This window comes from Plecotus auritus (assembly GCF_963455305.1).
Source record: "Plecotus auritus genome assembly, chromosome: 6".
In the NCBI taxonomy this organism is placed as follows: Eukaryota; Metazoa; Chordata; class Mammalia; order Chiroptera; family Vespertilionidae; genus Plecotus; species Plecotus auritus.
This window is the reverse complement of record NC_137773.1, coordinates 107261532-107279618: the sequence shown is the minus strand read 5'-3', so window position 1 is coordinate 107279618 and position 18087 is coordinate 107261532. Positions and strand designations below refer to the sequence as shown.

The window sequence follows — 18087 nt, the reverse complement described above, 5'->3', positions numbered from 1 at the left end:
GTTCTAATGAATTGATGACCTATTGCTGTGTAACGAATTATGTCCAAACTTAGTGGTTTAACAGATGTAACGTTCTATGGTTTCTGTGAACCAGAAATTGGGGGGCGGATTGGCTGGTCTGTTTTGCTTCAGGATCTATTGTGAGGGTGCAGTCCAATGCTGGCTGGGTTTGCAGGTTTCTCTCCATGAGGACCTCGCCACAGGCTTCCAGAGTTTGCAATCAACAGACGCAGGTGGAAGCGCCAATGCTATTTCTGTTCTAGCCTGTCATCATTACTTCCTCGATATACTTTTGGTCACATAAAGCAACTCTGTTTAGTGTAGGATGGGACAGCACACATTTCAGGAGGTGAGGGTTACTGGAGGCCATCATGGAGGCTATACAGTCGCTTCCATTACTGTTGTTTAGAAGTCCACATGTCTTCTTTAGAGGCAGTTTCTCCTCTCAGGTTCTTCTCTTTGTTGTTGCTATTCTTCAATTTCACATAACGTATCTAGGTGGGGGATATGTTGTGCTTCCTCCATCTGTAAATTTGTATTTTTCATCAGTTCTAGAAAATTCACTTAATATACAATTCTCTAAATGTATGTGGCCATTCCTAAATCAATTCTTACCATTTGCTTTTAAGAGATTTCAAATAGACACAGATTAGACCCTCTCATATCCTCTCATGTCTCTACATCTCTCTTTTATATTTTCCATCTTTGTATCTTCTCTGCTGTCTTCTGGATAAATTCACTGACCATGCCATCTACTTCACTACTTCTCTCTTCAACTATGTCTAGTTTGCCATTTTTAAAAATTTCAGTGATATTTTACATTTTTAGAAGTTACATTAAAATTTTAATTCCTGAAGGTTTGCTTTTTTAAAAAAAGAATTTAAAAGTTTATTAGCCATACAAAAAAATTGATCCTTAAAATCAATTCTTGTTAAGTTCCCTGTAAAACAGTAAGCTTACAGAAAATTTCTTTTTCATGAACAGAAAATCATTATGCTTTTGGTTCAATATATATCGATTTTTTTTCTCCTTCTTCAGATGACAGACAGATGGATGTAGCCAAATCTATGAAGGAGTGTACTTGCCCCAAATGTGCAACATAAATACAGAAGCGATGAACAGAAGTCTCATAACCAATACTGGAACAGGGCCAACTTTGAGGCCAGGTGAATCTTCTGTGTAGAATTGCCACATCTCCCCAATGCCTACTGAGGTGGTGTGGCCTGTGCTCCTTGTTCCACAGCTGGCATTTTTCCTCTGCCGGACCGTGCTATCCGCCACTGCTTTACTGGGGGAGTTTCCTGAGGAGCCCACGTTGGTGCCACTGGGGGTCAGGCCAGGCATCTTGGAAACTGGAGGTGGCAGGGGACCAAGAGAGACGGCTGGGAAGCAGTGGAGCCCTCAGAAGCTGAAGGTTTGCTTTTATGTGCTATCTGTGTAATTGCAACCTTAATTTCTCACTTAAAACATTTTATTTTGAAAAATAACATCTATACAGAAAAATAACATCTATACAGAACAAGACTTTTAAGCTGAAAGAGTCATAAAGGAAACACCAACCTACCCGGATCAAGAAACAAAATGCATCCAGTACCCCAGAAGCATCCCTGTGCCCCTCCTATAACTCCCTCTTTCCTCCTCTATAACTTCCTCCTGGTAACCACCATCTTGACTTTATAATAACAATTTCCTTGTTTTTCTTACACCTGCATTCCTAAATACCTGAGCCTAGTCTCGCCAGTTTTGTTTTTTGACCTGTATACAAATGGAACCACACAGAATATATTCTGTTGTGTTCAGCTTCTTTTGCTCAGCATTAGAGGTGTCAGATTCCTGCACATCACTGCCTATGGTTGTAGTCTGTATATTTTCACTGCTGACAGTATTCCATTGCATAAATATGCCACTATTTTCAAAATATCTTCTTCTGTTGCTGGATTCTTTTTTCCTGTTTGAGACAATTGTGAATAATGAGGCTATGAAAAAAACTTCTTCATATTTCTTGGTGTACATATGCATGTATTTCTTTTGGGCATAGCTGGGCAGTCTGCTGAAAATAATGAGCGGGCATTTGAACACAAGCTGGGTTCCTATGGTGGCTACTTCTGAGACCAGAGGGATGGCTTCGGCAGACAGGAAGGCTGCATGCACCGGGTGGCTACCGCCAGCAGCAGGCTCAGACAGCCTACTGATCACTTCTGTCCCCATGGCCCCTAGACCATTCAACAACCTGTAAGTCCTAAACCATACCACAGCCTTTAAAGGCCTACTAAGGAAGAAAACACCACACCAGATTGCTGGGTTAAAGGATGGAAGCATATTCAATTTTAGGTAGATAATGATGAACTGTTTTCCAAATCAATTGAACCAATTTAAAAATTTCCCAGCAGTGCATAAAATTTTTAGTTGTTCCACAAGGTCAGGTGTGTGTGTGTATGTGTGTGTGTGTGTGTGTGTGTGTGTGTGTGTTTTAAATTAGGTATTGAGGTGGGTATGTAGTTGTATCCCATTATAGTTTTAATTTCAATTTCCTTGATGAGTAATGATGTTGATCATTTGAATATTCTTTTATTAAGAACCCATTCAAATCTCTTATCCATTTTTCTGTTAGGTTGGCTATGTCTTCCTTGATTTTTTTGGAATTCTTTATATTTGTCAGTTTTGTGAGTTACAAATATTTTCTTAAACGCTGTGGCTTTTTCACTATCTTAATAGTGCCTTCTGATGAATAGGAAATTTAAATTATAATCTCAAATCTCTTACATTTTCCCTCATGGCTAATGCTTTTTCTGTGTACATACACCCTTTAAGGAAATATTTGCCTACAACTAGGTTTTGAAGATACTTTACACTGACCAAGAGTTTCTTCTAGAAACTTTCACAGTTGGATCCAAGTGGACCTGGAATTGACAAGGTGGGAGGGAGGGGTTGAGTTTCATTATTTTTCCACATAGCTATTAAAAGTACCACTTTCTCCACCACCCTAGAGAATTTTTTTCTTATAACAGGTGTCCACATGGAGATGGTCTACTTCTCATCTCTCTGTGCCACCCCCTGACCTGTTTGTTTATACTACGCCAACACCTCACTGTCCTAACTCTGCAGCTTGATCATGCCTAGTGGAGAAAACCCTTCCACCACGCTCTGCCTCTAATGATCGTGTCCTGGCTATTTGTACCTTTGCACTTCTACATAAATTTTAGAGTCAGCTTGTCAATTTACACAACATGATGGAACTTTTGTTGCAATAGCATTGACTTTATAGTCCAGTTTGGGAAGAATTGACACCTTACAGGATTGGGTGTTGTGACTCACAGCCATGACATAGCTCTATTTATCTACGGATTCTTTCATTTCTCTCAATACTGTTTTTGTAGTGTTTTTGTTTGTTTGTTTGTTTTTGTAGAGACCTTGTGCATACTTTGCTAGATTTACTCCTGGGTAGATAATACTTTTTATTCTGCTGTTAATGGTGACCTGTCTTAGGTCGAGCTGACTAAAATATTAAAGCAGGCTCATGGAGGGCGGGCCTCTCAGAAGAAGTGCATGGAGCAGCACAGGCAGAGGAGGGAGCAGAGCCAGGATGTGGTCTGCACTGAAGCCACAGGAAAACTCTTGCCAAAGAGCTGGTGGCTGACCATCCCATCAGTCTATTTGGCTGAAGTTTGCCCTCAAGGGGTGGTGCTAGCCTCCCAGGCCAGGAACTCCCACTTGGGCAAGGATAGCCCTCCAAGAAGGGACAGCTGTGAGCTGCTCCAGCCAACACTAACAGCAGCTGCCCAGTGGACACCTCTCCTATAGAGGATCTGGGAGGAAATCACACCCTGGCTTCTCTTGTTAATCCATTCTATCTAGTCAGCTTCACTGGGATTCTGCTGGTCACAATTTCTGAGAAAAGGTTGAGGAGGACAGTTAGTGGGAAAAAACACGATCCGCTGTGGCAGTCGGTCCTGAGCCCTGGTACTCATCATGTCCCCCTGTCCCTCCATTCTACATTCATTCCACTTTGCTGGCCTTTCAGCTTGCCTAGGGTTGGGGTAACTCAGGTCCTCTTCCTTGAGGATTCTAAGACCCTTCTTAGGCCATGGTGACTGCACTTGCCACTTATAGTCGAAACTGGGATGGGAAGAGCAGAGACACCCCTAGGGTTTGCCTTGGTCCCACACATATCTTTCCACCCCTGCCTCCATTATGTGGCTCCAGACCATAATCTCGTGGTAACCAAGGCCTACATGACCTGGCAGCAAAGGGACTGATTGGGGGAAGCAATCCCTGGGAGTCTGCTGGGACTCTTACTGCATTCCCTGGTGGAGGTATCTTCACTTTTGGGAACCAAGATCTCCGCACCCTATGGTGGCCATCGGTTAAAAAGCATGCCACATCCTGAGATGGCACCCTGTACTTGTAAGGTTTTACCTCCAAGCTGGTACCTCAGCGGTGTCTTCCAGAGGCCAATTGAGGGCAGTTTCTGAACTGTGCAAGAGTTGGTGAGACCAGTGGCTCCAATGGTTATATTGTAAAGGAAACACTTTGATGAGTTTCTGTGGGACCCTGTGTAGGTAAATCAGACCTCAGTGAGCCGAGACTCAGGTTGGCTAAACCACTGCAGGCCAGAAAGGCAAGTCCAACCTTGAAAACAGACCACCCTGGTCAGAAGAAACCTTGTCCCATGCAGGCAATGGGGCCCCAAGTTGGTTGGTTGGTCTCTTAAGGGGGTTGCACTGTACAGGGTCTCAGCTGTGGTCTCTGGCTGGCAAGTGGGGCAGAGGCAGCCAGATCAGCCTCGGTGAGAGTCAGGGATCCATCCTGGACAGCTGTGTACTGGCTCCATGAGCTCTCTTCTTAGCATATGGTGGTTGCTGCTTCTTCTGCAGTGGATGTTCTCAGATGACCTCAGCGTGTGATGGAACAATCTCACACTTTGTACCCACTCCTGTAAGTCCATCTCTGTGGCCTCTTCCCCAGATCTCCTTCTCCCCACTCTTCCAGCTTCCCTCCTTCCAGGCCCCTGACCAACCAGCTAAGCCATTTGTTGTTTATCTTTAGCTATACTTTCCCCTGGTCCTTTATATCCTTAATTTGGGCCACAAGGTGGATGGCCAGGTGCTCCATCCTGAGGTCCTCTGACGATTATTTTCAGGGCTTCCCCCTGGGTGCAGCTGCAGTTTTTTATGGAGCCAACCCGTCTGTGAGGCAATCTTGGGCCTCTTCCCTCTGTCAGCCAGATTTAGGAGCCCCCAGGAGTCCAGGGGGTGTGAGAAAATGCGTCTGGACAATGGCAGGGGGTGGTATAGCAGAACATGTTCATGTAGCTTACCCTCTAAACCTGAGTCGACCCAATCCCAAGGAACCATGATGGTGGGCTGCAGGCCCACCTTCCCAGTATGCCTGGTGGGTAAGTTTGGCCACATGGCCACTCAGATTCCATGGTTGGATGCTTGCTTTCTGCTCTAATATATTAGTTCCTTATTTTCTGCTAGCTTGAGTTTAGTTCACTCTTCTTTGTCTAGTTCCTTAGGGCAGTGGTCAGCAAATGGCGGCTCGCAAGCCACATGCGGCTCTTTGGCCCCTTGAGTGTGGCTCTTCCACAAAACACCATGGCCTGGGCGAGTCTATTTTGAAGAAGTGGCGTTAGAAGAAGTTTAAGTTTAAAAAATTTGGCTCTCAAAAAAATTTCAATCGTTGTACTGTTGATATTTGGCTCTGTTGACTAATGAATTTGCTGACCTCTGCCTTAGGGTACAAAGTTAGGTTATTGATTTGAATAATTCTTTCTTTATGTAGATGGTTATAGCTATAAATTTCCCTCTCAGCACTGCTTTTGCTGCATACTCAACTTTTGGTATTTGTGTTTTTGTTTTTATTATTCATAAATTATTTTCTAATTTCCTTCATGATTTCTTCTTTGGTCCATTGTTTAAAAATGTGTTAATTTCCACATATTTGTGAATCTTACAGTTTCCCGTCTGTTACTGGTTTCTAGTTTCATTTGATTATTGTTGGAAAAAATACATTTGTGTGCTTTCCATGTTTTTAAACTTATTAAGACTTGTTTTATGGTCTAATATGTGGTATATTCTAGAGAATGTTCCATGTGCATTTGAGTAAAATGTGTATTCTGCTATTGTTGGGTGGTGTCCTGTGTAAGTTTTTTAGTTGATGTATAATGTTGTTCACATCCTCCATTCCTTATTTATCTTCTCTCTGTTCTGTCATTGAAAGTGGAACATTGAAGTCTTCAACTATTCTTGTAGAACTGTCAATTTCTAACTTCAATTCTGTTGACTTTTTTGCTTCATATATCTTAGGATCTCTTGTTAGGTGTATGTATGTTTATAATAGTTATATCTTTTTAATGGATTGTTCCGTCTTTCAATATATAATGTCTTTCTTTGTCTCTTATAACATCTTTTACTTAAAGCCTAATTCCTCTGTATAGCCACCTCAGTTCTTGTTGGTTACTATTTGCATGGAATATCTTTTTCCGTTCTTTCATTTTCAGCTTGTATCTTTAGATCTAAAGCTAGTCTCTTCTAGACAGCCTATAGATGGATGGATTGTGGTTTTGTTTTGTGTCTGTTCTGCCAATCTCTGCCTTTTAGTTGGAGTACTTAATCAATTTACATTTAAAAGTACTACTGATAAGGAATATATTTTCTTTTGTTTCGTCCCTCAATTACTCCATTACTGCCTTTTTTTCTGTTTGAATTTTTCTAGCATATCATTTTTATTTCCATTCCTGTATACTTTTTGTTTATTAGTACAGACACCTTAAACTTATAATAATATAGTTTTAATTAATAAAAACTTAGCTTCAGTAGAGTATAAAATGCTGCTTCTAGACAGTTCTGTCTTCCTTTATGTTGTCATTGTTACAAATTATATTTTCACGCCTTGTGTGCCCATTAACTTTGATTTATAATTATTATTTTATGCATATGTCTTTTCAATAATATAGAAAAAGAAGAGTTATAAATCAATATACAATTTTATGAGGGCTTTATGCTTATTAATATAGTGCCTGTATAAGTGCTGTTTCTTCAAATGGCTATAAGCTGCTATCTGATGTCATTTCATTGAGGCCTGAAGGATGCCCTTAGTGTTTCTTTAGAGCAGGTTTTGATATTTCTATTTTCACTAGAGGATCGGTGCATGAAATTTGTGCACAGGTGTGGGGGGTGTTCCTCAGCCCAGCCTGCACCCTCTCCAACTGGGACCCCTCGGGGGATGTCCAACTGCTGGTTTAGGACCAATCCGGATCGAGCCTAAAGTGGCAGTCAGACATGCCTCTCACAATCCGGGACTGCTGGCTCCTAACCACTTGCCTGCCTGCCTGCCTGATTGCCCCTAACCGCTTCTGCCTGCCAGCCTGATTGCCCCCTAACTGTTCCCCTTCCGGCCTGATTGACGCCTAACTGCTCCCCTGCCAGCCCAATCGCCCCTAACTGCCCTCCCCTGCTGGCCCGATGGCCCCCAACTGCCCTCCCCTGCCAGCCCAATGGTCCCCAACTGCCCTCCCCTGCTAGCCTGGTTGCCCCCAACTGCCCTTTCCTGCAGGCCTGGTCACCCCCAACTGCCCTCCCCTGATCGCCTGATCTTGCCCCCAACTGCCCTCCCCTGCTGGCCTGATGGCCCCCAACTTCCCTCCCCTGCCAGCCCGGTCGCCCCCAACTGCTCTCTCCTGCTGGCCTGGTCGCCCCTAACTGCCTTCCCCTGTAGGCCTGGTCCCCCCCAACTACCCTCCTCTGAAGGGCTGGTCTCTCCCAGCTGCCCTCCCCTGCCAACTTGGTTGCCTCCAACTGCCCTCCCCTGCTGGCCTGATCTCGCCCCCAACTACCCTCCCCTGCCAGCCCAATCACCCCCAACTGCCCTCCCCTGCTGGCCCAATGGCCCCAACTGCCCTCCTCTGCCAGCCTGATCACCCACAACTGCCCTCCCCTGCCAGCCATCTTATGGCGGCCATCTGGTGGTGGCCATCTTGTGGCGGCCATCTTGTGACAATGTGGGGGCGGCCATCTTGTGATGACATGAAGGCATCATGCAAGACCGTGAGGGCCACCTAGGCTTTTATTAGTATAGCTTATTAATCAGTTTACTCAAAGATTATTTAGAAGTCTTTTTCTTAATTTTTATACACATGAGATGTTCTAGAGATCCTTAATTACTGATTCCCAGTCTAATTTCACTATAATCAGAAAACATACTTCTGAGATCATTTGTATTTTCACTGCAGTACATCCCATAATATCTTCAGTGAGATTCTGTGTGTATTTTACATTATGAGTCTGACAAAATATTTATATTTCACCAGAGGCCTGGTGCACGAAAATTTGTGCACTCGAGGGAGGGTCCCTCAGCCCAGCCTGCACCCTCTCACAGTCCGGGACCCCCTCAGGGGATGTCCGACTAACAGCTTAGGCCCACTCCCTGGTGGACATCCCTCCAGCAGCCCAGGAACCCTCGGGGGGTGTCTGACATTAGTTGGACATCCTTATGCTGCCACAGAGGTGAGAGAGGCTCCCACCACCGCTGCTGCACTGGACAGCCATGAGCCGGCTTCTGGCTGAGCGGCGCTCCCCTTGTGGAAGTGCACTGACCACCAGGGTGCAGCTCCTACATTGAGCGTCTTCCCCCTGGTGGTCAGTGCACGTCATAGCGACTGGTTGTTCCCCCGTTAGGGTCAGTTTGCATATTACCCTTTTATTATATAGGATTCCTACTTGTGTATGGTGGTTTGACTGGGTCTAGGAACTTCATTCAAATTTACTTTCCCTTAGTCTTTGAAGATATGACTTCATTGTCTCTAGTATCCAGTATATTCTTTATTAGATAGTCGGATATTTCACTTGCATCTCCTTTCTGCCTTTTCAATTGAAGCATTTAAGAGTTTCTGTTTATTATTGGTTTCCCAAAGTTTTGCTAAGATATGTCTAAATGGACTTTTAAAAGAATTATTGGTTGACACTAACGATTTTTTAAAAATATATTTTTTTATTTTTGATAGTGTTACAGATATCTCCCATTTACCCCCTGTTTTCCCCTCTCTTTTCAGCCCCTACCCACTCCCCCCAGGTTTTCATTACCCTATTGCCTGTGTCCATGGGCTATGCATATTAATATATAAGTTTTTGGTTTATCTTGTCTCATGCCCCCAACCTCACATCGAGGTATGTTGGTCTGTTCCATGCCTCCCTGCTTCAGGTCTTATTTTGTTGGTCAATTCATTTTCCTCATTAGATTCCAAAATAAGTGAGATCATGTGATATTTCTCTTTCTCAGTTTGGCTTATTTCACTTAGCATAATATTTTCAAGGTCCATCCATGCTGTCCAAAGGGTAAGAGATCCCTCTTTTCTTTTTTTAGAGATCCCTCTTTTTTATAGCTGCATAGTAATCCATAATGTGAATGTCCCACAGCTTTTTTATCCATTTATCTACTGATGGCACTTTGACTGTTTTCAAATCTTAGCTATTGTAAATAACACTGCTATGAACATAGGGGTGCATATATTCTTTCTGATTGTTTTTGGGGGGTTTTTAGAATATATTCCCAGACATGGGGTCGCTGGGTCAAACAGGAGTTCCATTTTTAATTTTTAGAGGAAACTCCCTACTGTTTTCCATAATGGGCTGTACCAGTCTGCATTCCCACCAACAGTGAACTAGTGTTCCATTTTCTCCACATCCTCGCCAGCACTTGTTTGTTGATTTTTTTATGATAGCCATTCTGACATGTGTGAGGTGATATCTCACTGTGGTTTTAATTTGCATTTCTCTGATGATTAGTGACTTTGAGCATTTTTTCATGTCTCTTGTCCATTTGTATGTCCTGTTTGGAGAAATGTCTATTCAGGTATTCTGCCCATTTTTTAATTGGATTTTTTGTCTCTCTCTCTCTTTTTTTTTTTTTTTAGTTGAATGAGTACTTTATATATTTTGGATATTAAGCCCTTATCTGATGTATCATAGGCAAATATGTTCTCCTATTCAGTGGGCTCCCTTTTCAATTTGATGGTGGTTTCTTTTGCTGTACAGAAGCTTTTTATTTAGATGTAGTCCAATTTACTTTTTTATTCTTTGTTTCCTTCACCCTAGACAGTGGTCGGCAAACTCATTAGTCAACAGAGCCAAATATCAACAGTACAACGATTGAAATTTCTTTTGAGAGCCAAATTTTTTAAACTTAAACTTCTTCTAATGCCACTTCTTCAAAATAGACTCACCCAGGCCGTGATATTTTGTGGAAGAGCCACACTCAAGGGGCCAAAGAGCCGCATGTGACTCGTGAGCCGCAGTTTGCCGACCACTGCCCTAGGAGATGTATCCATAAACATATTGCTATGTGAGATGTCTGAGATTTTACTGCCTATGTTCTCCTTTAAGATTCTTATGGTTGTATGCCTTACATTTAAGTCTTTTACCACCTTGAGTTTATTCTTGACACTACTGATTTTTAAATTTCAGTAATTATATATTGTTAATTTCCAAATTATCATTTTTAGCTATCTGTGTTTATTTTAGGACATCCTGTTCTCATACCCTGGGTGCTGTTCCATCTTCTATCTCTCTGAATCTATTAAATTTACCAGTTAAAGTTTTTAAGGACTAACCTATTTTTTCCATTTCTTTGGATCTAAGTTCTACTGTCAGTTAGATTTATCTTTCCATGCTATTTCCCAGTTGACTTTGGGTTGTAGGAACATCTTTTCAGACCTTTGTGTGTGGACTCCTAGGTCGTGCCAGGCAAGTTGTTTGCCTCAGTCTCTGCCTCAGAGTCCCTTAATTTTCAGGTGATTTATGACCTAAATTGAAAACCCAGAAGAACCTTCAGTTGGGGAGTTAATCCAGTTCAGTGGATTGGAGGTCAATATGCAGAATCATTACACTCCTTTCTCAAGCAAAAATCAGGGAGGCGGGACCTACAGAGGCAGCTGATGAGGGACTTTGTGGATCTTTGCTGGCCTTGTCTGGCCCAGGGATCCCAAGTTGAGTCCACAGCCCATCAAGGAATGGTTGGGAGGGAACCACCAGGAGCAGGTCGCCAGTGTGACCGAAGTGTCCTGTGTGCTCACAGGAGACAGGGGAGGGAGAAAACCGCTCCAAGTACCTGCCTTCCCCAGAACCAAGGTGACCTCTACAACCATGGACATGGCCCCATGGTCCATGCCTACTAATGCTACCAGATTGGCAGAGCTCTGGGTGGACACATGGGCCTGAGTGACACTGGGCCAGCTGAGGACTGCAGCTGCACAGGCAGCCAAGGCAGAAGCCAGGCTTAAACACTGGGCAGACTGTTCTGTAGTGCAGGGACTCCCAGGCAAGGGAATGGGTAGGGCCTGGGGATGTGCCTTGGATCAGGGAGACTTCCCTCACTTGCCAGTTCCTGGCATCAGATCAGCCAGGTGGGTGCGTGTCCTGGTGCTGGTGGCCGGGGAGAACACTGGCAGCTTGCCAGGCTGGGGACAGACTCCATGGTCCACAAATAAAAAGCCTGTTTCCTATTAGGAGAGTCGCTAAGTTCTGAAACATCAGACAGGATGAAAATCTTGAGGGGCAACGTACAGTTTCCAGCAGTCCTTGATGGGAGGCCACAAGGCTGGCCTGAGGAGGACTCCCCTGAAATCCTGGCAGCTGTGACCGGAACTGCCCTGGGCACTGGTCCTGAGTGGTCTCCACATACCTAAGGTTGTCAGACCCCCACTGCCCACTATGTGAAGGAAACCTTGACCACAGAAGAACCAGGCATTCAAGGAAAGCTTACTAGAGGTGTCCAGAGGCAGGAACACGTCCTCCATATTAGAGGACCTTCAGTGTTTTTGGAAAGTGCCTCAGGGGTTAAGGAAGAAGACTGTGTTGGTTGCAGGCTCCCACCTCCCATGTCATCCTAGCTCTGGGTGTCTCCCTCCCAAACAGATGTCAAATCAAAGCTTATGAGTGTCTTTCTGCATTGACTGGGATAATCATATGATTCCTTTCTGTTAGTCAGTTAATGTTTTCTGCTTCTGTAAATGGCTAAGTAACTCCCATCAGACCAACCTTCCTGCAAATAACAATTATGACAAATAAAACATAAAAATCTACGACCCAAAGACTTTGAACAATGGTCTTTTCAAAGTACCCACTTTTGACTTTATTGAGTCTCTCTATTGTACACTTAATTTCTACTTGATTAATTTTTAATTGTCATGTTTTAGGTATGTCTCTCTTACAGCATATGGTTTTTGGTTGTTTGTTTTTACTAGTCTGAGCACTGCTGTGTTAACTGGAGTATCTTGTACATTTACATTTAATGAAATTGCTGATGCGTTTGATAGTGAATCTCCAACTCTATTTCATGCTGTCTATTCTTCCTTTCTTTTCTCTGATTCATTTTCTCTCTTTTTCCTGCCTTCTTTTGAATTGGTCAATTTTTTAAAGTTCTCTACTTTCATTTATTATTTAGAATTATACAGACTATTTCTATTCTTTTAGTCTTAAAATTATAACTTGCATTCTTAAATCTGACCTAAAAAGTAACATTAACCCAAACTTTTGGTTATCTAGATAATACTGGATTAGACATGGGCTCCCTGTCCCCCACCACCAAGTGCAGGTTCTGTACTGTGCTACTTTATCTCCATCTTTTCTCAACACCATCAAATAGGATCAATACACTTATACCACCAGTGTTCACCTATGTCTGTCAAGTAAACATTCTTAAGAGTACAGCTTGATGGAGCTTTACATGAGGATGCCTACTTGTATAAAATCCAAGACATTCTTCAGAACCAAGGAGTTAGCTGTACTCCTCCCAGCTCCATTCCCCAAGGTAGCCACTCTCCTACTTCTACTACACGGCCAAGGGCCTTTCAGTGCAATTGATTGACACTGAGGATATGGGAAAGTGAGGTGCCATGTGCTGCAGGATGACTGCTTGTGTCTCTCCTGTTCCCATAGTGACAATGTGGGAAAGCAAGGTGCCAAGTGCGACAAGCTGACAGATTGTGTCTCCCAATCATACACTGAACATCTGGGAAAGCGAGGTGCCATGTGTTGCAGGATGACTGCTGTCTCCCCAAATGAGACAGAGATTCTGGGCAAAGGAGGTACCACATGCTATATTTGTGTCCCCCAAATTCATACACTTAAATGTAGGAAAGCGACGAGCCACATGCTCCAGGTTGACTACTGGTTTCCCTCTAGTTCATATACTGGGAACCTGCGAAACCAAGGTGCCTTGTACTGTAGACCAAGTACTAGTGTTTCTTCTATTAAGACACAGAATTCTGGGAAAGTGAGGTGCCATGTGTTGTAGGACAACTGTTTGTGTCCCCATAATACATAACTGAGAATGTGGGAAAATTAGGTGCCACATGGCAGATGGTTTTTGTCCCAGCGATTCACACACCGAGCTTTTGGGAAAGACAGGGGCCACATGCTGAAGAATGACTGCTTCTGTGCCTCTGGTTCATGCACTGAGAATCTGGAAAAGTGAGGTGCCATGTGCAGCAGGCAACTGCATGTAATGGGTCTGTCCTCTGATTATGTAAATGAGAGATGCAAAAAGAGAACACAGCGCAGAAGGGGTGTGTAGTCTAATCATGTAAATGAGAGATAAACAGACAAAGCACAGCATGGAATGGGTCTATGCTCTAACAACATATGAGAGAAAACAGAACAAAGCACAGCATGGAATGTGTCTATGCTTTAACAACATATGATAAGACTAAGAACAGCATGCAATGGGCTTATGCTCTATCAACATGAGATATAACGCAAAGGAGCCCAGCATGGAATGGAACTATGCTCTAACAACATATGTTACATAGGATTGTACACAGCATGGAATGGTCTGTGCTTTAACAATATTTGAGAGATAAAAGGATGGAGCACAGAATGGAATGGGTCTATGTCCTAACAATGCAAATGAGAGATAAAGGGGTCAAGCAAAGCATGGAAAGTGTCCACTCTAACAACATTTGTGAATTAAAAGCATAGCACACAGCATAGGAGGGGTCCATTCTCTAATAACGTGTGAGTGTTAAAATGATGAACCACAGCATATAATGGATATGTGCTCAACCTACATAAATAAGAGATAAAACATGGAGTACAGCATGGAAAGATTCAGCACTCCACCAACATATGAGAGGCAAAAGGTCTACTTTCTAACAATGTATGAGAGATAAAATGATGGACACAGCACTGAATGGATCTATGCTCTAATTTCATAAATGAATGTTAAAAGAATGGAGCTCAGCTAAGAATAAGTCTATGCTCTAAAAGTGTATGAGACATAAAAGGATGTAGCCCAGAATGAAATGGGTTTATTACCTAACAACATAAATGAGAGATAAAGATATGGATCACAGTATGAAATGTGTCTATGCTCTAATGGTGTAAATGAGGGATAAAGGGGTGGAACACAACAAGGAATGAGTCTATGCTCCATCAGTGAAGCACATTTGCACATATTAGAAATGGTGAAAAGTAGGAGAGCATATCAAACAACAGGATTGTTGTCAGTAATCACATTTGTAGTGATAGTATTAGTAATGCTAATCTTGGATCATGTGACCATGTGACAAAGCTAATGGAATAATTATGGAATATCACCTCCTGTGTCTTGAGAAGTATAATTTCCATGTAGAATAATAGATACAGATGGAAAAGAAATCCTATATAATAAAAGCCCAATATGCTAAGTGTCCAGTCATCTGGTCGTCTGTTCAATCAATCAAAGTGTAATATGCCAATGATATGCTAAGGCCGCTCAACTGCTCGCTATGACGTGCACTGACCACCAGGGGGCAGACGCTCTAACTGGTACGTTAGCTTGCTACTGGGGTCCAGCTGATTGGGATTGAGCAAGATGAGCCAGACAATGCCTGGAGCCCTGTGGTCCCTCCCCAGCTGGCCAATCTCCTGCATCCCTTCCCGGCCCCAATCATGCACTGGTGGAGTCCCTCAGCCTGGCCTGCACCCTTTTGCAACCCAGGACCCCTTGAGTAGTGTCAGAGAGCCGGTTTTGGCCCGATCCCACAAGCCAAGCCGAGGGACCCCACTGGTGGATGAATTCGTGCACTGGGCCTCTTAGTTAATAATACTCTTCATTCAAACTTGAATGGAGGGTTTGTCCTACCTACTATCCATTGGACACCCTGGTTCCTAGAATTTTCTATGAAATGCTGTTTTGACTAGAAGAAACCAGGGCTTCTAAGAGAAATTACGAATCCCAAGTTGGGGCAGGAAGTGTATGCACCTAAAGTCTTCCCTGTAGAAACTCCCATGACACAAATATGGGACACTTTGAGCTTTTATATAGATGATAGTTGCAATGAATCGAAACCCATTGAATGTATGTAAATCCATGACTTTGAAATAATATTTTAAAAAAAAACGAATTGGTCTTTTGTTTGGATGGTGAAGGGGAAGCATCTCATGATCTCAAAGCTTCTCATTGTCTTTTCTAAGGAATTGCATCGTGCAGGCAGGCAGATGAGGGGTGTGACTCTTTATAAAATAATTTTACTAACTTTTGTTTCTAGATAAACATGTAAAGAGCTTGGAAGTCATCACTCCCAAGAAAAAAGCTGAACAAACTGAAAATAAACAACTCTTCCTAATCAGGAAACATGTCACAGGGCAAACCACTGCTTGGTACCAAGAGACGAGATGAACCCAGAGAACCACATCTCCCAGGGAAGAAGATGAACTGGAGCCAGCATGGTTAACTGACTCATTGCTGGAGACTGAATGAGGACTAACTCAGGAGCTAAAACTCCTGAGGGCTCAGGTTTACCTCCAAGAGCTACACCAGGCTTTTAGGATGAATATTAGAGAAGAACCCCTGTCCTTGTGCAAGACAAGGGAAAATCAGCCAATCTGAAGCACACTAGAGCTCTATGCTCTCATTAATCAGACCAGCCCTAAGTAAAACTATTTAACTAAGCATATCTGACCTGGAGAAAGAGAGATACTTGAGTCCAGCCCATTCTAGCCTTTGATGTGGGAGAGGGAAATACCTATCCTAGTCCTTTTACCCTTCTTATCTCACCAAGAGGGGGAACTGAAGAGCACATGTAAAGGTAACAATCCAGGGCACAGTCTCATAAAAACAGAATTGCTCATGGGAATATGGTAAGGCTCCCCTCCTCCACACCTCACCATCACATCAACAGGGATCTAGAGTAACAACAGGGGATTACAGCTGAGGGAACTATGTGTTGATTAAAGAGGGAGTCTAGGAAAGACAATTGGGAGACAAGAAAAAGGACACTCAGACTCCTACACTACAGTCCCTATAAACAATGAACATAGCCTAACTCCGCGGTCAGCAAACTGCGGCTCATGAGCCACATGCGGCTCTTTGGCCCCTTGAGTGTGGCTCTTCCACAAAATACCACGGCCTGGGTGAGTCTATTTTGAAGAAGTGGCATTAGAAGAAGTTTAAGTTTAAAAAATTTGGCTCTCAAAAGAAATTTCAATCATTGTACTGTTGATATTTGGCTCTGTTGACTAATGAGTTTGCCGACCACTGGCCTAACTGTTGGCCAGATAAACCTAGAACCTTACAATAAAGATCTATTACTTTAGTTCTTCTTACTCAATAGTTCATGTCTAGCTTTTAACAAAAATGACAAGGAGTGCTAAAAGGCTGAATGCATAGTCTCAGATATGGCAGAGATTTTGAGATAGTAAGACCAGGAATTTAAAGTAATTATGATTAACATGCTAAGGACTCTAATAGAATGAGCAGGCAACATGCAAGAACAGATGCACAATGTTATAGAGAGATGGAAACTCTATACAAGAATAAAAAATAAGTGCTAGAGATCAAAACACTTCAACAGAAATAAAGACTGCTTTAGATGGGCTCATTTAGTAGACTGGACACAACTGAGGGGAAGTCAGTGAGCCTGAAGATATGTCAATAGAAACTTCCAAAACTGGCATGAAAAAATAAAAAGGAATAAAAAATGGAACAGAATATCCAATAACTCTGGAATAATTAGAAAATGTGTAACATACATGTAGTGGGAATTCCAGATTCAGAAGAAAGAAAAAATGAAGAGAAGACATATTTAAAGCAGGAAGAAAGCTTAAGGGAGCTGTGGGACAATACAAAACATAACAACATCCACATTATAGGAATACCAGAAGGGGAATAGGGTGAACAAGGAACAGAGAACCTGTTTAAAGAATAATGACAGAAAAATTCACCAACCTGCAGGAGGCACAGAGTCCCAATCAAGATGCATACAAAGAGACACACAACAAGATACATCATAATTAAAACAGCAAACATTAAAGACAAAGAAAGAGTCTTACAGGTGCAAGAGAAAGACAGAAAATTACCTGCAAAGGAATTCCCATTAGATGTCAGCTGACTTCTCAATATAAACACTTCAGGCCAGAAGGGAATGGCATGAAGTACTCAAAGTAATGAAAACCAAAGGCCTAATTCCAAGACTACTGTATCCAACAAGGCTATTATTTAAAATTGAAGGTGAAATAAAAAGCTTTCCAGACTAAAAAAAGTGAAAGTAGTACATTACCACCAAACCAGCAATGCAAGAAATGTTAAAGGGACTGTTATAGAAGAATAAAAGGAGAGAGGATCATAGGCATAAAGAAAACAAAAATGGCAATAAATAAATACCTATCAATAATAACCTTAAATGAAAATGGATTAAGTGCTCTAGTCAAAAGACATAGGGTGACAATGGATAAAAAATGACCCATCAAATCAACAATGAGGTGCCATCTTACACCTGTCAGAATAGCTATCATCATCAAATCAACAAACGACAAGTGCTGGTGAGCATGCGGAGAAAAAAGAACCCTCTTGCCCTGCTGGTGGGAATGCAAACTGACTGGTGCAGCCACTGTGAAAAACAGTATGGCATTTCCTCAAAAAATTAAAATGGAATTTCCATTTGACCCAGTAATCACACTTCTAGAAATATATCCCAAGAAACAGAAACACCAATCAGAAAGGATATATGCACCCCTATGTTCATAGGAGCACAATTTATAATAGCTAAGATTTGGAAACAGCCTAAGTGCCCATCAGCAGATGAGAGGATTAGAAAACTATAGTACATCT

At 42.5% G+C, this 18087-nt stretch overlaps 1 protein-coding gene across 1 annotated transcript; it reads right to left on the bottom strand.

Moving 5' to 3' along the window:
- Positions 1-1065: 1065 nt before the first annotated feature.
- Positions 1066-1344, bottom strand: LOC308251404 (protein transport protein Sec61 subunit beta-like; the record flags this gene model as incomplete). The annotated part of the gene is made up of 1 exon (XM_080674766.1): positions 1066-1344. The coding sequence occupies one exon, from the start codon at positions 1342-1344 to the stop codon at positions 1066-1068; it is 279 nt and encodes a 92-aa protein (XP_080530892.1).
- Between the last annotated feature and the right edge of the window lie 16743 nt (positions 1345-18087).